At 38.7% G+C, this 23236-nt stretch overlaps 1 protein-coding gene across 1 annotated transcript; it reads left to right on the top strand.

The window, feature by feature from the left end:
* Positions 1–6580: 6580 nt before the first annotated feature.
* On the top strand, positions 6581–21839 carry LOC121377773. Its single transcript, XM_041505863.1, has 4 exons — positions 6581–6779; positions 12581–12712; positions 20201–20392; positions 20833–21839. Exons 1-4 carry the CDS (start codon positions 6632–6634, stop codon positions 21207–21209), a joined length of 849 nt encoding a protein of 282 aa, XP_041361797.1. The 5' UTR covers positions 6581–6631; the 3' UTR covers positions 21210–21839.
* The last annotated feature ends 1397 nt before the right edge of the window (positions 21840–23236 follow it).

Here is a 23236-nt window from a genome sequence, read left to right as displayed (position 1 = left end):
TTATGACGTTTGTTTGTCCTTTAAAATGTTTGCATTTCTCGTGCTTTCTCGTGGGTGCGATGTTTTGCGTCAACAAGCCAAGTCATGTACAAGGGCATTAATTACGAGAGTTTTCGGTATTTTATCAAGAACAAACATGGCGGCCGAGAAATGGCGAAATAATTCTAACGTTTTAAATTCAATATTTGCTTGTCCTGTGTTGGTGTGACACTGTGGAATCAAACAGAACAAGCAACAGGCGTCGAAAGAGAAATTAAACATGATGGATGTTTGATACTGAATGATTTCTTTAACGGAGTTTATAGGTTCGTCTGTTCTGATTTAAAAAAAAAATTTTTATTTATTTGGCAGACGTCATCTCCTTCGTTTGTTTAGTTAACTTTTAATTTACACGATACGTTCAACACGCGACATATGTCCTCATGTTCTAATTGGGCTAGACATAGCCCAGTGATAAAGAACTCGCTTGATGCGCGGTCGGCCTGGGATAGATAGCATATATTAAAAACGGGTAAATGTTTTAACTTTTATTTTATTGATACTTCATATATATTGTAAAAGGTATACGTTGATACCAAACAATAGTTAATTATGTTTTTGATAAATGTTGACCTTTTATATGCAGGGCGAAACGTAGCCCAGTTGTAAAGACTTTAAAGTGCTTGCTTGATGCGCGGTCGGCCTGGGATCGATCCCCGTCGGTGGGTCCATCGGGCTATTTCTCGTTCCAGTCAGTGCACCACGACTGGCATATCGAAGGCCGTGGTATGTGCTATCCTGTTTGTAGGATGGTGCATATAAAAGATCCCTTGCTTCTAGTGGAAAAATGTAGCGGGTTTCCTCTCTAAGACTATAAGTCAAAATTACCAAATTAATACATCAATGTGCTCTAGTGATGTCGTGAAAAAAACAGACTTTTAACAAACAAATGTTCTCATTTTGGGGAATTTCCTACTTAGCTAAGTTGGTACGTGGATGTTTTCCGGTTTGAATCTCCTCACCGGATAGTGTATTGATCAGTATCATCTTTGATTATACAAACACCATTTTCCCCCATCGATAAAAGAAATGGATAATATTATGCAATCTCAAAGTTTGTATTTTAAAATTTTGTTTACACGATACGTTCAACACGCGACATATGTCCTATAGGTAACTTGGTACGTTGATGGTTTCCGGTTTCAATTTCTTCACAGGATAGTATATCAGTATCATCTTTAACTAAACAAACACTACTTTCCTCCATCGATAAAAGAAATGCATAAGCAATGTCAAAGTTTTCCAAATTAATTTTTGTTTTAAATTGTAATTAGTAGCACGTGTTTGTACATGGTATTTTTCAAGAATTTACATTCAAAGAAATGCATATACAATCTCAAAGTTTGCCTAATTATTATTATTATTTTATACTGTAATTAGCAGCACGTGTTTGAGGTTAAAACAGACCCCTGGGGCGTGGGCCCATAGTGGAACCAAGTATAATAGTCTTTGCTATAGTCCGTCCCGCATACTATGGAAGTTATTTATTTCTGAGCCAACAGTTTTCTGAATTGCACACAAAAGTAGTATTTTTTCTTTGGTCAAACTAAACTGAAATTATTTACAAAAAAAAAAAAAAAAAATATTGTATGATGGGACAGACTATAAGTTGGTCCGTAGATGTTTTCCAATTTGAATCTCCTCATCGGATAGTGTATCAGAATCATCTTTAACTAAACAAACACTATTTTCCTCCATCAATAAAAGAAAAAGTACACCACTAGAACAAATTTATTTATTAATCATCGGTTATTGGATGTCAAACATATGGTAATTTTGACATATAGTCTTTAAAGAGGAAACCCGGTACATTTTTTCCCATTAGTAGCAAGGGAGCTTTTATATGCACTATCGCACAGACAGGGCAGCACATATCACGACCTTTGGTATACAAATTGTGGCGCACTTGTTGGAACGAGAAATAGCCCAGCCGCACATAGGCGAGCGCTTTTCCACTGGGATACGTCCCGCCCCCATCTATAAAAGAAATACATATACAATCTTAAAGTTTGCCTAATTATTTTTTATTTTGTTTGTATTTGGTATTTTTCAAGAATTTACTTAGTGGGACCCACAACCTCTGGGACTGTTATGTGGGACTTTTTTTCTTACGTCAAGCCAAACTGAAATTATTTACAAAAATAAACCCCACGTTTCTGTAGGAGGATGGGACTGACTATATGCGAACTATATGCTGCCGTCTTTGAAGGCCAACATTTGAATAATAGCAAAAATGTAAACCTTTAGGGGGCATCACGACTGGTACTTCAAAGGCCGTGGTATGTGCTATCCTGTCTATGGGATGTGCATATAAAAGATCCCTTGCTGCTAATCGAAAAGAGTAGCCCATGAAGTGACGACAGCGGGTTTCCTCCCTCAATATCTGTGTGGTCCTTAACCATATGACTCCATATGATATAACCGTAAATAAAATGTGCTGAGTGCGTCGTTAAATAAACCATTACCTTCTTTTCTTCCTGTACGAGACACTCACATGGATATTATTCTTATATTAAATTGCAGCCATCAAGTGTCACGACTGCACGAGCTGGAACCCCTACTGTCGAGAGGAGGTGAACGAACCCTTCCCTGACGCCGTGGCGACCGTGGAATGTGACAAGACCAACACGTGCTTTCTTAAAAAGGAGGCCAATGGAGGTAACTATAGGTTCAGTCATTTCAGTTTTTCTCTAGCCAGTGCACCACGACTGGTATATCAAAGGCCATGGTATATACTACCCTTTCTGTGGGATGGTGCATACAAAAGATCCCTTGCTAGTAATCGAAAAAAAGTAGCTCATGAAGTTGCGACAGCGGGTTCCCTCTCTCAGTTATATCTGTGTGGTCCTTAACCATATGTCTGAGGCCATATAACCGTAAATAAAATGTGTTGAGTGTGTCGTTCAATAAAACATTTCGTTCTTTTCCCATCAGATGATTGTTCAAGCACGCCTGTCGTGGGCACAACCTCTGACTTCGCCAGAGAGTTCCGTTTTTTTAGTATTACTGACTGGTCTTAAAATGATATATATTTTTCGTTCCAGTGATATCGCGCGGCTGCACGGACTGGTGGATGGAGAGCCAGGTGGACATCCAGTACGTCGGCTGTCAGTCTCAGACTCTGCCCTGGCTCGGCAAGCAGACCTGGTGCTTCTGCAAGAACGACTACTGCAATGGCGGCTCCATCGTCATGATGGAGGCAGGGAACACGCCAGGTTCGTTCTACTTTATCCTCGGTTATCTTGTGTATCTTCTCTACCATAGTTTGACACCCAATAGCCGAGGGACGGAACGTAGCTCAATGGTACAGCGCTCGCCTGATGCGCAATCGATCTACGTTCGATTCCTTTCGGTAGGCCCATTCGGCTATTTCTCGTTCCAGCCAGTGCTCCACAACTGGTGTAACAAAGGCCGTGGTATGTAATATCCTGTCTGTGAGCTGGTGCATATAAAAGATCCCTTGCTGATAATCGAAAAGAGTAGCAAATGAAGTGGCGACAGTGGGTTTCCTCTCTCAATATCTGTGTGGTCCTGAACCATATGTCTGACGCCATATAACCGTAAATAAAATGTGTTGAGTGCGTCGTTAAATAAAACATTTCCTTCTTTCCTTCTCAATAGCCGATGTAGGTTTCGTGCTGGGGTGTTGTTAAACATCTATTCTATTCTTGTGTATCTTATTACGGTTCACGGATGCTGACTTGAACATACACATCAGCTATCAGAGTTATTTGTCCAGGACAGGAGGTTAAAACTCATATAGACTGGATGTGGCACATGTATGCGGTCCGGCTAAAAAAGAAAGAGTCAAAATACATTAGTTTGAACGAGAGCGTCAAAACTGGATGTGTAGGTTTACAAAACGCATGCGGCCAGCCGCAATGAGACAATCGTATACCGCAGAGGCATCTAGTCTTTAGAGCCTTTATTGGTTAATATTAGTGGTTAGTGAGAGACAGAGAGAAGTCGGTGTAATGACCCGATACCTTCCCACTGAGTCATTAAACCTCGCACTGGGTGACAGCCTGTACCGGAAGGGACAAACAAGGCACACACACACACACACACACACACACACACACACACACACACACACACACACACACACACCTTGATTAACTCAGAACACATTGCTACAACACCGAGGTGGGTACTCCGTGGCGGATCCAGAAAATCCATTTAGAGGGCCCCAGTGACATGAGGTGGAATGCCAAGGGAACTTTGGGGGAGGTTTGGAGGGGGATCGTAAAAATTGAAAATTAATATATAATAAAATTATAACTATCGCAAAAAATTGGGGGTGGGGGGGCCATGGGCCCCTCTAGATCCGCCTCTGGTACTCCATGTTCGTATCACATTAAAATTTAATTTCTGCCACTTTCATATCGTTCCAAATACAGTACACATTTTACTTCCTGTTTGTATGGTATTAAAGTTCACATGTACATCGGAAGCAGGTAGTAGGGTTGTGGCAGGGAGCACTATCTCCACTCTGAAGATAATGCATTGCCCCCTCCCCAACCAGTTCAAAATTAAAATAATATATAGCTGCTAACTCACCTCTAGTTGCTGCCAAGTTACAACGCCTATGGAAATCAAGGATGTTGTCTTGGTTACACACCTCAGCTATCTGAGTTGTCTGTTTAAGACAATGGGTTAATGGTTAGTTGTTAACTAGTGGTTATTGAAATAGAAGTCGGTGTAATGACCAATCTAATTAAACTTAGCTCCACTATTACATGTGGATCTAACAGCAGCCAGTTGGAGCTCATGTCCACCAATCAAAACCTTACTTGCAGAATCATGCCAGTGATTTAAAAATAATTTGAAAACATTCCGAATTATCCTGAGGGTATACGACATGTTTCGTGTGAATTACGAATGCCTTAAAACATGTTTTATTTTATAAAATAAATAATTTGTAATGTAAAACTGAGAACTGATTTAGTTGGGGTTTTTTTTTATAAATAAATAAATAATTTTTAATGTAAAATTGAAGACTGATAACCCACCCCGTACGTATTGGTATGGTTCGCTGTACTGCGGCCACTAAAATAGACTCGCCCGATATTTTTAGAATTTGTATGTTCCCAAATAACGTTATAAAAGGCGAAGTGTGATTGGTCAATATTTAAATTATTATTTACAGACGGAATGTTACCTGGACATTGGGGACTACGCAGAGTTGTTAGCAATCCGATTAAAATTAGTTTTACTGGTCTAAATACGGCATTCGTAATTCACATGAAACATATCGTATACCCTCAGGATAATTCGGAATGTTTTCAAATTATTTTTAAATCACTGGCAGGATTCTGCAAGTAAGGTTTTGAGTGGTGGACATGAGCTCCAACTGGCTGGTGTTAGATCCACGTGTAATAGTGGAGCTAATTTTAATTAAATTGTGTAATGACCTTACATCTTCCGACTGTCATCAAAACGTGCTCTGGATAACAGATGAATAAACAGAAGAGAACAGAACTTTATTAACTCTGAACATTTTCAATGTTATATCTGAGGTGGTTATCAAATCCTAATATTTTACTGACCATCATGATGGCTTTGTCACAGCACTAATTGGGTCTATTAAACTAATATTTAATTTCTGCCAGTTCTTGCGAGAGGTGACTAGACCTTCATATCCTTCCAAATACAGGACACATTTTGCTTGCTTTTATTTCCAGAAAGACCGGCCTCAGTGGCGTCGTGGTTAGGCCATCGGTCTACAAGCTGGTAGGTACTGGGTTCGGATCCCAGTCGAGGCATGGGATTTTTAATCCAGATACCGACTCCAAACCCTGAGGGAGTGCTTCGCAAGGCTCAATTGGTAGGTGTAAACCACTTGCACCGACCAGTGATCCATAACTGGTTCAACACAGGCCATGGTTTGTGCTATCCTGCCTGTGGGAAGCGCAAATAAAAGATCCCTTACTGCTAATCGGAAAGAGTAGCCCATGTAGTAGCGACAGCGGGTTTCCTCTCAAAATCTGTGTGGTCCTTAACCATATGTCTGACGCCATATAACCGTAAATAAAATGTGTTGAGTCGTTAAATAAAACATTTCTTTCTTTTATCTCCAGAAAAGGTAAGGCAGAACCTGGTTCAGAACCAGCTGGGCTGGGACCACCAATTCGAGTGGCCGCAGTGGCAGGACAACTCCAACTCCTGGCAACCGGACTCGGACGGCGTCCAGGGAAACACTATCCAGGAGAACCAAGTGTTCGACGACATCAACCCTCACGTAAGCTTCAAGAGCTCGGAGACCAGGAACAGCGACCCGGTCTTCAATGTGTGGTGGTGGCACGCGGATTCGGACCGACCCAGATTCTCGAACACGGACCGGAGCTGGAAGGCGCCAAGATGGGTCCAGAGGAAAGATGGATTCGGGTGGGACTTCCCCATCACGACACGTGACCACGCCCAGGCCCAGACATTCGTGAAGACGACAGAGAAGTGGGGGTGGGGAAAGGGGTGGGGAAACATACTGCCGTGGTGGTCTGGGCGGTACACCCACATCCATAAACCACGCCCCACGGCCGAATCGACGTGGAGACGGACCACTACCACAGTGCCTACTACAACAACAACAACAATGGCGACGACGAAGAAGACAACGACTGCAGCGCCATCTACATTAAACGTGGTACAGAACGAGGGAGAGAACTCGATCGTTGACGCCAGAGGGAAGGGAGAAGTGGATATGACCAATAACATGATTGACAGCCAGATAGAAGTAGCTGGTGAGTACATCTTATATGACACACGTATGTATCAGGGGCGGATCCAGGATTTTATAAAGGGGAGGGTCAAACAAACTTTAAAAAGGGAAAGTTTTAGTTTGCCGAAGGGCATTTTCCACGATTTTTTTTTTTTTTTTAAGTATGCAGAAACGAGTTTTCAGGACAACTTAATGTTGTATTGTGGATGATACAATTTTTAAAAAGAAGCTATTAAAAAGGGAACTTTAAACGGACCGGGGTGGGGATGGGTTCACGGGATATTATAATTGTATAATTCCAGTTCGTAAATATTATTTTGTTATAAATGCTTGGATTGATTGAAATAATATCATGTGAAGCAGAAGCAAATGGTCCGCTTTCAGAACTAAAACATACAGGTTTATACATATGGAGTTTCTGGTGGTGCAAAAGCAAAATAGAAAAAGTGTCCACTTGGTTCATATTCGACCCCCCCCCCCCCCCCCCTTCCCAGGTCCAGGTCCAGATCACGCTACGCCCCTGAGAATGTGAGAATACCCTCGTTCAGCTTCTGACGGGGAAAACCTGAACCACAGAAGGGGTATTGCCCTTATTCCGTGTATTAATTTCCCGTAGAAAGAGTTTGATTGTTATTTTATATCGATGAAATAGTTATTCACTTGGAATTATATAATTATATTGAACTGAACATGATAATGTTTACTGTTAATGGATGTATGGGTCGGCAGTGGGCCGTGGCATTTGTGGTGCTATTTGAATTTTCATGTCCCGCAGGATTAAGTCCAAAATGTAAAAGATTGCGCATAGTTTTCATGAGCTAATTCAGTTATTCTATGCTACCGGTAGATATAGTGCTTGTAACGCGGACATTAGGGAATCTTAAAAAAAATTGAGGGCAAATTCCGTTTTACCCCCCTCCTCCCCCCCCCCCCCCCCCCCCCCCCCCCCCCCCCCACCCCACCACCACCAAGTAAACTGTCATCCCATACGTCTGTGTTAATAAGTACCGATGTATAGCGCACTGGAAATGTTATTAAGGAACATTCATTTCCGTTCCACCAACCATCTTTAAACATTAACGTCCAGAGTAAACAGACATGATGCAAAAACGTATACGTGACAACTTTCGTGTCGAGTCCATACTGGAAGTGGTTTCCCTTGTTCTGTCAATATTAACACACAAAAAGGTAATCAATTTGAAACCGAGCCTCATTATCGCTCTCGAGTCTTTTCAAACATGAAATTTAAAAACTACTTCCGTTTTCGCTGCCGTTCCACTCGGCTGTATTGATACAATGTGTATATAATTAAAACATTAGGAAGTTCAAGTTGTCTCTTAGGTACAAAACACACCGAAGCTCCTGTTATCAGTTTAGATATATTTCCGTTTATAAACACCAACAATAATTATGATTATTTCTCATTGATTATATGAATATATACCTTTCCTGTTGTTTATTAACAAATATGAAAAAGTAAGTCTCGAACATTGTTCATCGGCTGCCAGTTTGATAGTGTGGAAATATACAGAGCGCATGTTCTATGTCGTCTGTTGCAGATCTTCATTTCGCGCCAGCACAGACGTGATGTGTTTTGTTACATTTAATTCAGTGCATTTCTATTTTGTTTTTCGATACCCGTCAGTGGACCCATTGGGTTATTTCTCGTTCCAGCCAGTGCACCACGACTAGTATATCAAAGGCCGTGGTATGTACTACCCTATTTGTGGGATGGTGCATATAAAAGATTTCTTGCTGCTAATCGAAAATAGTAGCCCATGAAGTGGCGACAGCTGTTTCCTCTCTCAATATCTGTGTGTTCCTTAACCATGTGTCTGACACCATGTAAATAATATGTTTTGAGTGCGTCGTTAAATAAAACGTTTCCTTCCTTCCTTCTTTTTCGACTGGTACTATAGTCAACAGATCCAGACCTAAACCCAGATCTGGTATTTTTTTAGCCTTATATTAACAATCTGATTAAAATGAGATATAATATCTTATAATGATATGTCTTATAATGACCTTTGATATAGTTAAAAAGCCATTAGTTCAGGGAATGAGAGAAGAAACCCACTGTCGTCACACTTTTGAGGCTGTAACATTTTTTAAATTATATTATACATCATTATGAAAACTTGTAATATTGAGTATCTTTCTTTTTTAATTAGACTTCTTTCTTTTAATTTTAACAACTTCTGTCTCCAGTGCTTGTCTACGGTAAGCATTGTCAGGTAGCTCTAGTATGTATCAATGTGTCTAACCCTTTCCTGTTCCATTGTTTCTTTACCGCGTTTTAAAGGGACATTCCCGAGTTTGCTGCATTGTAACATGTTTCCGACTAATAAAATATTTCTACGATTAAACTTACATATTAAATATATTTTCTGGTTTAGAATATCAGTGTCTGTATATTCAATGTATTTCTGGTCCTCTTAACATTTGTAAGAAGCCCAAACTGGAGTTTGTCTTCAAATAATTTCGTAAGTACGAAAAAATCTTTTTTAAGAAATATAATGAAATTTAACATAGTACAAATATTAGAACGATCAGAAACACGTTTAATATACAGCCACTAATATTTTATGCAGAAAACTATATTTGATATGTAAGTACAGTCGTCAAAACGTCTCTGTTAGTCGATAACATCTTAAACATTGCAGCTAAGTCAGGAATGTCTCTTTAAGTGCACCTTTCTCATATTACGTAGACGGGAATGCCAAAAACGCAAACAGTGGTTTACATCATACATCAAAAAACACTGTCACGTCGTTCTCGAGTGTCGCGATATTAATTTTAAAGTCGCAGACCCTAGATGCAGCTCGTAAAAATGGACACTAAGTTTGGTTAATCTACAGACCTGTAACCCTTTTCAGAGCTGTCAACCTGTGGCGTGAGAAAACTAGAAGTCAAGGTCCTGGGACTGCAGGCTCTTGGTCGGGTCCAGGGCGAATTTTGTTGTTGTTGTTGTTTGTTTAAGTCCAAAATGGATTACTAATTAATACGGTTAATGTTAAACCATAAAAGTCGGCCATTGGCAGAACCCGCGAGTGATTGTTGGTATTGAACCGAGGGTAGGTTCAGTATTCTGTATTATTATTAATAGGTAACGAATTCAGAGACGTGCATAATCAGCATATAATTCCATTCAGCTCTAAAATATGAACCACGATTATAAAATATTTTTATTTTTAGAAAAAGTTTATGATTATAGTAACGTTGCGTGAGAGCGTGATGTTTGTTACAAAAGCAAGAGAGTCACGCCAAATGCGTAAGAGTTGACAGGTATGCCTTTTAGGTAAATTTATAAAAACGTGAAACGAGTGTATAACGTTGAACGGGTAAATGCCCTTAAAATAGACTAGAAGTCGTCTCCATAACAGTTGAACAAAGATAAGTGTTGGGTTGTTTTTTTTGTTTTGTTTTTTTTTAAAATATAAAACCGCATTTTGTAGTATTAGAAACACCATAAAGACCAAAAACACATCGGATGTACGGAAATAGATATTCTAAACGACAAAATGTAAGTAATGTCTTTTTTGAATGATCACAAACGGTTGTAATAGTGAAAAATATTAAGGTCTGTCACTTTAAGCGCCTAACAGCGATGATTGAACAATGTGCTGGGGTGCAGCTAACCAAATGTCCCCTTTTCTGTTCGCACAACGGTTATAATTGAAAGACTAAACACTGGCAAACACATACATTGCGATGTCACAAACGTGATTCAAACAGCCAGTTGATGTTACGAGTCAACAAAGCAACCAATGCAAACACCCGAACCGTGGCCCACGTCAGTATAAATAACCAATCGTCGTGTTTGTACCATCAGGTACCACCAACAAAGGCGCAATCCTAAAGTTAGCTCTTCCTCGGTTACCCGAGAACGACGTGACAATGTTTCTTTTAAAAGAAAATAGTCAAAATATGATGAAAACCACTTTTCACGTTTTTGGCATTCCCGTCTACGTAATATGAGTGAGGTGCACTTAAAACGCGGTTAGGAAACAATGGAACAGGAAAGAGTTAGGCACATTAGATACATACTAGGCCTACTCAGTGCTCGACATTGCTTACCGTAGATAAGCACTGGAGACAGCCGTTGTTAAAATTAAAAGAAAGGTTAAGTCTGATTAAAAAAGAAAGATATTCGTGTTGTAATATTTAAAAAACAGAAGGACGGGGTACAAGTTTATTTATCCAGCTTACGAGGCCCTATTGTACTAGTAATTACGTAATGATTAATACAATATTACAATTTTGCACGGTGATGTATAATATATATTTTTTAAATGTTACAGCATCAAAAGTATGACGGCAGTGGGTTTCTTCTCTCATTCCCTAGACCAAATGTCCCAATTGGCATTTCCACTAACAACTATTCCTTTATCTTGGACTTTATCCTGTACAGATACAATTTATATACTGAGAGAGAGAGAGAGAGAGAGAGAGAGAGAGAGAGAGAGAGAGAGAGAGAGAGAGACAGACAGACAGAGAGAGAGACAGACAGAGAGAGAGAGAGAGACAGAGAGGGGGGGGGGTAACCCTACTAAATATGGAATTTTATGTTTAAAAAAAATGGAATGGGGCTGTAACTTTGATATTCCACATCCGTTTCTATATGGATATTTGCCACAATCAGTGAAACTTTAGACCTATAGGTAAAATATTGTTAAAACCGCAAGAGATTCAACATTGTACGTAAAAACAACGCAACACTCACTGCACTCATTACTCTCCTATCTGGCGGCGCAGTTTTGTACTTATAATTTTGACCGGCGTCGTGGTTAGGCCATCGGTCTACAGGCTGGTAGGTACTGGGTTCGGATCCCAGTCGAGGCATCGGATTTTTAATCCAGATACCGACTCTAAACCCTGAGTGAGTGCTCCGCAAGGCTCAGTGGGTAGGTGTAAACCACTTGCACCGACCAGTGATCCATAACTGGTTCAACAAAGGCCATGGTTTGTGCTATCCTGCCTGTGGGAAGCGCAAATAAAAGATCCCTTTCTGCCTGTCGTAAAGGAGTAGCCTATGTGGCGACAGGGGGTTTCCTCCAAAAAAAAACCCAAAACAGTGACAAAATGATCATAATATGTTTGACGTCCAATAGCCGATGATAAGATAAAAAAAAATCAATGTGCTCTAGTGGTGTCGATAAATAAAACAAACTTTACTTTTTACAATTTTGAATCTGTTGATATTTTTTGGGTCTAAATGTAGGACACTGGTTGGGATGGGAGAAAACCCCGACGATTACCCCGAAGGCGATCGAGTCTATGACCCAGTATCAGTGCTAGACAAATGTTTGAGAAAGTCACTAGCCCTCACAGAAGCTTTGGCTAGCGTTCTATGTATTACAGTAATACAGTTGATAATTTCCACTAGCCCGGACCAACAGTTCACTAGCCAGGATCGAGCCATTATACATCAGGCTAGGGCCCCAGGGGCGGATTAGGGGTTTTTTCCCAGTTGCATTCATTCATTCAATATTTAATTCCCGTCTCGCCTTTTTTTTAAATTACATATATGTTATATAAAAATATAAAACAATATACCTAATATTTTAAAAGCCACTCAATACAGTTATGACAGACGATAATATTATACAAATACGGAGATCTAAATTGATATCCACGTAAAATTCATAATTTCAAATTATAAACATTTACATATTGTTTTGGACACCACCCCCCCCCCCCCCCCCACACACACACCCCCACCTAAAGCATAATCCGCCCCGCCGCCCCGAGTCTTTGTTTCTGTACTCTTCTCTATATTGTTTTATTTACATAAAAGGTAACCACAATTTTCCTGTTTTTCAGAGTTCTTCTGCTGGGATTGTTACAGCGACAGCCCGCACTGCGGAGAAAGGGTTAACACGATCAAGGCTCACTATCTCGGCAAGACGCAATGCTCTTCCACCAACAAGTGTTTCGTCAGGAGACAAGGAGACGGTGAGAGTTTTTATCAGATACTAAACATATACGTATAGGCGTACGGGCTGCCATTTTTGTAGGGATCAGGCTGGTTACTGCCCGAATTAAAACGAAAATGCCCGAATCTGGATAACAACATTTGTTCATATTAACATTAGCCTACTACCAATCAGCTATAAAGGGTTGCAAACGAATCACTACGCATTTGTATATGGAAGGAAGGAAATGTTTTATTTAACGACGCACTCAACACATTTTATTTACGGTTATATGGCGTCGGACATATGGTTACGGTTGTATATGGATTACAACTAATATTGTAAGTACAATGATGAAAATACATGGTTAAAAGGTTTCAGGCCAGCTCATCTTGCCAGAATATCTCTATAGTTTTTATCCGAATTTGAGGATTTCTCCAGCAGGAGTAACCAAGATGTACTAACTCATTAATGGGAGGGAGGTGGTGATGGTGGGGAGGGGGGATGAAGAGGAGTGGAGGAGGGAAAATACAGTAATAAAAAGTCTTCTCCACCTGGAAAAAGGGTACTTTTAGACTAAAAGCCCACCCCACAACGTAAATTTTGGCTACAAAACCTACAAAATTTGAGTCGTTTTCACATCAGTTTCAGCAAATCCATTGTTTGTTGGTGTAACAAAGGCAATGTACTATCTGCCTGTGGGATGGTACCTGTATGTGTAAAATATCGCTTGCTGCTGGCCGAAAAGAGTAGTCAGTATATAAAATATATTGAGTGCGTGCCAATGACTTCAATAATTTTCACATTAATTGCAACATTGAAGTGAGCAGAATGTTGTTAGGGGGATCAAAAGGAGGCTGTCATCTTCCTCAGCTTCCGTACCGGCTTAGGTCAGGTCAGGTCAGGTCAGGTCAGGTCAGGTTAGAGAGTTTAACGTGTACATTCAGAGCAAGCTGTTGTGGCGCAGGAGTCGGCCTCCGCCGGTTCCTCCGTCCAGGACAGGGTACCGGCTTTGACAGCCCTGTAAGTTGTATCAAGTGTGACCGACATTAGATCTTACAGTCACCCCACTGTGCTCCCAGTCAGTAGATCTGATACGGGCCAATGTCATTTCGTGGCCACAAACAGAACAGAACATTGGGCTTTGTACCCACTATGGGGGAACCCACTTCCTACTCTTCTAAAGTCCAATGGCTTAATCAATGAAGGCAGTAATTTGGCGCCTCATAGAAGTGTGAGTGTGATGAGGACATAAAGATAAGGTTTTAAGTGTTTTCAATAATATCCACACTAACCTTATAACCATCTGGAACGGTTACTACCGATAACAATTACACTACCGCTAGTGCCAGTCAGAGTTGCAGTTGTTACTGCGGAACTGTCATTTGTGGCCCGGAAACGTCCGAATAGGTTCGCTGCATCATTTGGTGCAGCTGAAATATCGTCACCGACATCCGCAATACAAACAACCAAACGGAAAAACGTGCCGACGTTACTTTTATTAAAAATACACGGTGCGAATTGACCGAGAACAGCATTGACAACTGAAGTTCCTTGACTAACCTAGATAATCAAGACTATAAATGGAAGCATTTCTTCTTGAAATAAATTGCACCATATTGTGTGAATGGAATTCCGACGCGGACATCTTATAAAGAGCACAAACGTCAAAATGTGCTTAGAGCTACCTTCTTTTGTTTTTCTTTTTTCTTTTTTGTCTTTTTGTGATGCGAAATGCGACCCGAGACTGTTTGTTTTACTAGTCATGAATTTGGCACACTTGCACTATTTCTAAACATAGGTATCGATACGCTTTGATCCTACACTGTGAAGATTTAGAGCCAAAAGATATACAAAATAAGATGCAACTTTGTAACCAAATTAAGACTAGGATAGGAATGAAATATTTGTCAACGACAGCTCGGCATAGTTTAAACTCTGGGTCAGGCCACTGGTCATACTAGACACCGAACCCAGGATAGGCATGCCTGAACCTAATGGGTGTGGGCATGGAAAAACTTTTGGATTTGGAATATTTTAAGTTACAGTTGCTTGATGTTTAACATAGTTATTGAAGCACCACAAAATGGGTATTTCATTTGTATCATTAGACTGTTATTTCTGGTGTTGTTGCTATTGTTGTTTGTTTGTTTGTTTTTTAAAGTAGTTGTATTTAAATATGCTTATAATGTTTGGGTTATAAATGTTTGATTTGTCTAGCTAGGTGCTGATATATATATATATATATATATATATATACATATATACATATATACATACATACATACATACATACATACATACATACATACATATATATATACATACATACATACATACATGAAGGGTCCACAGGAATAACCTGTGATGTCACATTTTTAGTGAGGTGATATTTTTCTAATTTTAACGTTTACAACTTTACAATCGTGGAATATTTATTCCAAAGAAATCATAATTTACCAACTACTTTTAATGGTCTGCCATAAATATAGGTTTTTAATTTATACGTGTGTTATTGTGACCTTGACATACACGACTGTTATATAACTTTACTATCTGTTTGGACATCATATATTATATAAACCCGCTGTAAACACTGGCATTATATCTAGTGATCCGACAGATTTCTTGCCTCGTGTGCGTCATTTTCACGCGTGAATATTTCACATATTTAAATTATGCGTTCAGGTCGCTACAAGGCCGAGATAAATCTTTTGAAAACAATACTGGCAGGTGCGCGTCTGTTGTTACAGAAATTCAGGGAATCACCTTATTCGGACGTCAAATTATTCGAGGGTTACCTATAAGCCTCTATTATGTTCAGAAAAACAACACATAAAATATTGGAGACATGTTAGTGGTAGTACGGAAGCTGGGGATGGCTTTTTGTCAGAATCCTAAATCGTCCTTATTACAACGATTTACACAAACTGTTGTTAATCGTAGACGTGTTATACGAAGGGGTGGGGGTCAGACTGGGGATATATTAATATATCGAGTTTGAAAGATAATATATATATTATATATATATATATATATATATATATATATATATATATATATATAAAAAAAAAACAAACAAACAAAACAAATAACAACAAAACAATTTCAGTGGAAACTTTAGTTTTGTGGGGAGTAGATACTGTAAGAGAACAAGTGCCTTTAAGATGCCCGAAATTTTTGGCAAAAATATTAACCACGATGGCGCACTGGGTTCTCACTCCGATGCCGGCTCCCACCGTGAGTGAACTTTAACCGCCCGATAGAGAAGTGTAAAACCACTAACAACTAACCATTAACCCACTGTCGTGAACAGACAGCCCAGATAGCTGAGATGTGTTCCCGGGAGAACGTGCTTGAACCTTAGTTGAACATCAGCTCGAAAATAAATGAAAATGAATGAATAAATGAAAAAATTAATGACGAAAGTTAGGGGTGAATTTTAAATTTTTGCAACATTCATTTACTTTTGAACAGTAATTAAATCCACGAAAAACAAAACCACAAAAATTCTTATAATATTTGTTAAATTATATTCTTTTTAAATTATATTTTTACACTGAAACGTGTTTGAGATCGTTTGATAGGCTTTTCTTTTACGTGAGATTAATTTTTATGTGAACGTACTGTGAACAATATCTTGAACTTTCAGTACAAACACAAAGAAATAAAAAAGAACACTGTCATCCCAAATTAATTATATATACCTGTAACTCTGCTGGGCTATGCAGAATGCATTGTACACACGACATATTTATGTAACTGTATTCAACAAATGTATGTCAAATATTTGCAGGGGCGTAATAATGTGTACCTATATGATCAAGATGTAAATTTGCATTTAAGCACACGGAGGAACGCAAACAGTTATCAAAATGATGAGCTAAGCATTGGTTATTCAGATTAATACAAACAAGGGGTTTTCCCGCACACTGGGCGGTGTATATGTATTTACATTTATGCACATGGAAGGCCATACAAATGATGAGTTAAGCATTGGTTACAAATGATGAGTTAAGCATTAGCCTATTTAACCGGGCACGTGGAAAGGGCTTTAACAGAGCCATTTTTATAACCACTGTTTACATTTCAAAAATACGTTTTCTTGTTTAATATAACTTATCAGTGTCTGTTTATTCAGTTTATTTTGTATGGTCTTGATGTTTGTAGTGACTCAAACAGGATATTACCTACCAGTAATTTCGTTCGTGAGATTAAAAAACGAAAATAAGGATTAGAATTAGGATACGTTATTAACGTGCCTATATCAAAAAGAGGTTTAGGTAGTACTAAACGAAATAACTTCCGGCTGGGTCAAATTTCGAGGTGTAGCGAACTTTTGATAGAGAAGTGAACACCACAAGTCCTATGATTGGTAATAAATAAGAGTGTGTTGGTTGTAAAAAAAAAAAAAAAAAAAAGTTTAATCTGGGAAAAAAATGTATGCAGTTGTATTTCATTTAGTACCATTGTGTCAAACATGTTTGGGGAACCTGTAAAAAAAAAAGGACTCGAATTTTGTGCGGAACTAGGGTAGTCATAGACGCTACTCGTTATTTCAGAAATGAGCAGCTTGACCCCCAATTTTTTTAATTCACTCTAAGGGCGAGGGTGGTAGTATTTACATCCGTGGCGTTTATGTCGACTGATACGCTGTAGGTAGGAGTTTTAGCCACATGCTACTATTGTCGTCTATAGGATTTGATTTGGTAGTATACACCCTTCAGGCACGCAGTGGAAATAAAATTAAGTTTGAGCAACTACAAACATTAGGGCAACCAGAAACACGTATATTATAGTGACATCTATATTAAAGGGACAGACCCTAGTTTTTAAACACTAAGGCATATTCTTCACCTAGACCCTAGTTTCAACGCGTACAAATGGACACTAGGTTTGGTTAAGTTACAAACCTGTAACAAATTTGGATACAACAGAGTGAAACAAAAGTCTGTGACGTTGAAATACCCTCAAAAATAGACTAAAAAGCGACTCCATAACCGTTACTTATCAGACGCACGTGCGTTTTTAAAAATATGAAAAATGCATTTTGTGGTATTAGAAACACCACGATGACCAGAAACACTTCGGTTTTACGGAACTGGATAATCTAAACAATTATATAATATAAGTAATGTTTGATTTTAGTAATCATAAACGGCTCTAATAGTGAGAAATATGCCTTAGTGTTTAAAAACTAGGGTATGTCTCTTTAAACAAGATAATGTAGAAATTTTAATCGTTACAAGGACTTTATTAGTCGGAAACATCTTTAAAATGGCAGCAGACTTAAGACAGTCTCTTGAATTACTCTGTTATACATGTAAAACAAATCCCTATTAAATCTCTATATTGGATCGGCGGCCAATCTGAGGAACCCTTCGTTACTTGCGAAATAGCCAAGATGGTTCGCTATGGTCGCCAAGACTCTTAACAACGTTTCGGAGATTAGAAAAACATTTAATGCTTTCTTCATACCAGCTCTCACTTGCGCATTGTAATGTCTCCCAAAGCTAGAACAAATAGCGCTGTATTCTTCTAAGAGAGTTCTTCACTGGCTGTTTGTAAACTGCCGAAGAATTCGGAAATCATCGTATCTTTCCGTCATTTGTCGCGGAACAGCCATTTCAACTTGAAGGCTGTTCGTGTTTGCGTGTGTGGAAATTGTTTCCCCTGAAACATGCTTTGTAGGCTAAACATTTTCTTTAAAATGTTTTAATAGAATCTAGGATAATGCATGGGTGTCAAAGAAGAGAATATTTAGAACATTTTCTCTTCTTTTTTTTGCGTCTAAAATCCTTGGGTTTTAAAACACACGCGTTCTTGTTTTTATACCATGTCAGTTTACGTTATTTCTGTCCAACAGATGATATTATAGGCGATGTCTAATTTGAGACACGATATCTGTACATCCCGTGTGATTATGGTCCTTCCGATGTTTGGCGTAACTCGGACAGTTTCAAGTTAGGCCTACGTTCTTATTAAAGGCGCAGACCCTAGTTTTAACCCGTGAAAAATGAACATTAAGTTTAGTTCATTTACAAACCTGTAACTCATTTAGATAAAGTTACAATAGAGTGGAAGAAGAGTCTGTGACGTTAAAATAGGAAATATCTTTAAAAATAGACACTTCGGTTGTACGGAAACACTTCGGTTGTACGGAAATGGGTAATCTAAAGAATAAAATATAAGTAATGTTTGATATCGGTGATCATAAAAGGCTCTAATAGTGAAAACTATGCTGTAGTGCTTAAAAACTAGGGTCTGTTTCTTTAAAATGAACGAATGTTTAACAACACCCTGTCACGAAAAATACATCGGCTATTGGGTGTCAAACTAAGGTAAATGCAATCATGAAGTAATGAACAACATATAAAAGCTTCAAAGGTAAAACTTTAATCAAGGACCCGTATGTACGTATGTGTAATGGAGGTGATGTAACTATATAATTTGTATAACGTCATAAAACTGTTGGGGGTTTTTTATGATTTTTTAAACGTTAAAACTTGTTTTCCCGAAAACCAAGACATATAACGTCACGTGGCCAGTTCATCCCTGGATATTGAAAAGTTATTAAAACCTACAATCAGGGCCAGATTTAGACGTTGTGGGCCCGGGGTACTTCAGGTTCGGGGGCCCCTCAATATAGAATTAAATTGCATAACAAATAAAAAAAATTAACTAAATTTATAATTATTACATTTGTTTTAAATAAAGGAAGTCCTTAGTCTTGGGGCCCCTCTGACGGGGGGGGGGGGGGGGGGCGGCAATTGCCCCCTTTGCCCCCATATAAATCCGGCACTGTTTACAATGCATTCTTACCTCTCTCTCCTGACTAAACGTGTAACCTCTGTAAAGGCAAAGGTCAGATATTTGTTTGTGCAATTATACGGGTATGGTACAAACAGGACCAAAAGTTTGTTTTGTTTAACGACACCACTGGAGCACATTGATACATTAATCATCGGCTATTGGATATCAAACATTTGGTAATTTTGACATATAGTCTTAGAGAGGAAATCCGCTACATTTTTCCATTAGTAGCCAGGGATATTTTATATGTACCACCCCACAGACAGGATACATACCACTGCCTTTAATATATCAGCCGTGGTGCACTGGCTGGAACGAGAAATAGCCCAATGGGCCCGTCGACGGGGATCGATCCCAGACCGACTGCGCATCAAGCGAGCGCTTTTTACCACTGGGCTACGTCCCGCCCCTAAACGGGACCAAATAAAAAGTCCAGTTTTAAAGGAGAATCCGATTTAGCGAGGTTCGGTTCTATACTGATATTTAAAAAGGGACTGTGAAGACTGTTTGGTTTTGAGGGAATTCTGGTTTATGGAGGGTCTTGTTTTGGAGAGTTTCACTGTATTTAAAGTTTATTTGCTAATTTGTTGGGGGCGTTTAGTGCCCCTCCCCCTTTTTTGTTGTTTTTAATTTAGTAAGTATTTATTATAGGTTGTTCTTAAAATATTTGCATGTATCTACTTCTTGTGACATACTGACATTTCCGATTTTGTAGTCATTTACCGCGGCTGCGCAGACGGATGGCAGAACAGCGCCACCAATATCGACTACGAGGGGTGCCGTGTGCAACAGCTGTGGGGAAAGCCTGTGGAGTGGTGCTTCTGCACGGCGTCGCTATGCAACGGGGACTCCATGGAAGACATAAAGAATATCTACATGCAGCACATCCACCCACACCCTTATAAAGGTACGCATGAGCATTTATTGAATTTTAAAGGACCATAGTCGGAATTTCCAAAGACGATTTTTTAAAAAGTATTATTCTTGTTTTACGTTTATAAAATTTACAAATGTTTAATTTGTTATCTTCCTGTGGAGTGTATTATTCGAGTGTTTTGTGTTTTTAAAGCTGACAATCTTAAAAATAAATAATAATTGAAAACAATAAAAAAATATGTTACAGCAAGGATTCTAAATTTAAAAAACCAGACCAAAAAACAATATGTATCGGAGGTAGGTTATTGATTATTAATTCCTATACTTGTTTATGATATTCAGTGCTCTATCTTGGAGCCTGGGGCTTAAATTTCGTTAGTCTAAATATTAAATTAAGCCCGGGTAGAAATAAATTTATAGCTCCTGTTGTAATACTTATCAGTGTATACTTACATTTTTAAATCATTGTAGACAACAGCACCAGTAACAGCAGCGTTATGACCACCAGCGCCACCATGACGTCAACAACGAGGATTATGAAACACAACCCCTTCTCACAGCCGACTTCTACGAAAACAACACCATCAACAACATCATCACCAACTACAGAGAAGACCGAAACCTCAGCTGCAGAGACAACTACACCGTCAAGATCAACGCCAACAGAGACAGCAACTACCAAACCAGCAACTACCAGGAGATCGCAAAACACGAAATCCAGCCGCCATCATGTCTTCGTAGAAGCGAACAGGGAATTCGTGCAAAGATCAACAACTCCGAAAAATGCATTCGCTGCACGGAAAAACCCGAGTGTAACAAAAATGTTTAATGCCTTAGTTCACAAATGAACAGATAGCAATATTAATTATAGTGTCTGAGTTTCAGAACATTTTTTTTTAATTATTGTTTCCAAACAAATTGTGATGCGCTGAAAATAGGTTCTATTGTTGTGGACTGAATGTGCGTGCAGGACCATGTTCGGGATAGTTGTAACAATGCACGTGCAGAATATGTCTTTCGTTGGAATGTAGTGATATGATGAATTGTATATATGTATACTATTACTATTATTAAGGACTACTTGCTGGAACAGACATTTTGTAAAGCCTGCGAGATCGCTGAATGAACTCAATGTTTTAACAAGAAGTACTATTGTGTGAACAAAACAAATGGCTGCATTAAACTGTTGTCGATTTATAAGAATAACTGTAGGTCTAAATAGAGTTATGCTATTAAGTAAAATGACCTTCATTAAATTGCAGATATAGCTATATATGGAGATGTTAGAAAGCAATATCATGAGTATGGCCTATACTAAAATGTACTCGATTTATAGGAATAGCTGTTCAGGTCTGTGATGTTTCTGGAATATGTTAACAATACCATTCCAAAGAAAAATTATATTCAACAGTTTGGTTTTGTAAAAATGAACTGACCGTTACTTACCTTAATTCAGGTTTACGGATTAAATAGTCGGTATTATTCTACATGAAATCACTTGTTTACAAAAAAAAAAAGCAAAACAAAATAAAACAAATGTATGTTGTAGATAGCCTTCATTTCCCATATCCAAAAACAGTAGTTCCTTTTTGAGTTACTTTTAGTTATTATTTGCTACAGAGAGGGAATCATGGGTCTGTAATTATTTATTGATCACCATATATTTCAATTAATGGTAACTTCTTTTTCTTCTCTTTTGTTTTCATAATACCATTTTATGAAAATTAAATATTACGTCCCAGTTTCATTAAAACACATTAGCATAATATGCATTTTACAAGTCTTTTTTTCTTCTTTCAATGAGTTTCAAACCGAATGCCCATATATGTGTTGGACTATAATCTATTCCAATAATTATGTTACATTACCAACAATAACTGGAATGTTTCACGTTATAGACTATGCGCTCCATGTTCACATTACAAAATTACTTTATAATTTTAAAATGTTTTATACCAGGCCTCGAGGACAAACATGTACGGTGGTTCTGTTCCTACTCTATATAAATACAGGTAAAAGTATATGGCTTGTAACACCCCCACCCCTAGTAGACGTTGTGCCGTTTCAACCGGCCTCTATACAAGTTGTATATTCATTTTGGTAGTTTTCGTTCTTTTATCCAATTAAAATTCAAGCACGCAGTTCTGGGCACACACGTCATCTACCTGTGTTGTCTGTTCAAGACAGTGAGTTAGTGGTTAGTGAGAGAGAAGTCACTATTGTAGCTTTACACCTACACATTGAGTCGTTTAAACTCGCCCTGGGTGGGAGCCAGGTCAGGTCACAGGGTTTACAAAGACAACAGAAAAAGGGAGAAGTAGTTATGTAGAAGAGGTGAGAGAAAAAAGGAAGAGGTATGTTTTGGTAGCAACGTTTCCACTTGCGTCGCAACTAGGTTACAGTAACTACAATTATCATGTACACCATGTGGTATCCATAGCGACATGACGAAGTTGAGAATTGCAAACCCTTTAATATTATACATAATAATTATCAGACGTTAAATTTAGGGATTAAAAAAAAGGATTCCGCCGGAATTGTAAAATTATGTATAGATATCTTCGGATTCCATTTCAAAATTTGCACTTCCGACCCAATTTCTGGGATTCGCGGAATCGCGGAATCCTGTTAAATTCGCAACCTGAAATTTATATTCTGGTAGTTTTGGTTGGTTACTAAGGGCAATTTCAGGATTTCATAACAATAATTTTGGATCACGTGGTTAACTGGCTCGATATCTACTCGTGCCAGGGTTCATTCCCATAATCACTCATGAATACTATTCGCTCGGTTGGTAAAGCATTAAGATCGCCCAATAGTCACAAGCTCGAAGCATTTAAAGCATTTCACTTGACACATACGGCACAGTCGAATT

Source organism: Gigantopelta aegis, chromosome 7 (genome assembly GCF_016097555.1).
Source record: "Gigantopelta aegis isolate Gae_Host chromosome 7, Gae_host_genome, whole genome shotgun sequence".
Taxonomy (NCBI): Eukaryota; Metazoa; Mollusca; class Gastropoda; order Neomphalida; family Peltospiridae; genus Gigantopelta; species Gigantopelta aegis.
The sequence above is the reverse complement of the archived record's forward strand: the minus strand, read 5'-3'. Positions and strand labels throughout refer to the sequence as shown.

What these genes read in the sequence shown, in the direction of transcription:
- LOC121377773 (XM_041505863.1), top strand. Translation starts at nt 6,632, where the DNA reads ATGGCGACGACGAAGAAGACAACGACTGCAGCGCCATCTACATTAAAC. An exon ending in CAGCCAGATAGAAGTAGCTG is followed by an intron (nt 6,780 to 12,580) that starts GTGAGTACATCT and finishes CCTGTTTTTCAG; the next exon opens with AGTTCTTCTGCTGGGATTGT. An exon ending in CGTCAGGAGACAAGGAGACG is followed by an intron (nt 12,713 to 20,200) that starts GTGAGAGTTTTT and finishes CCGATTTTGTAG; the next exon opens with TCATTTACCGCGGCTGCGCA.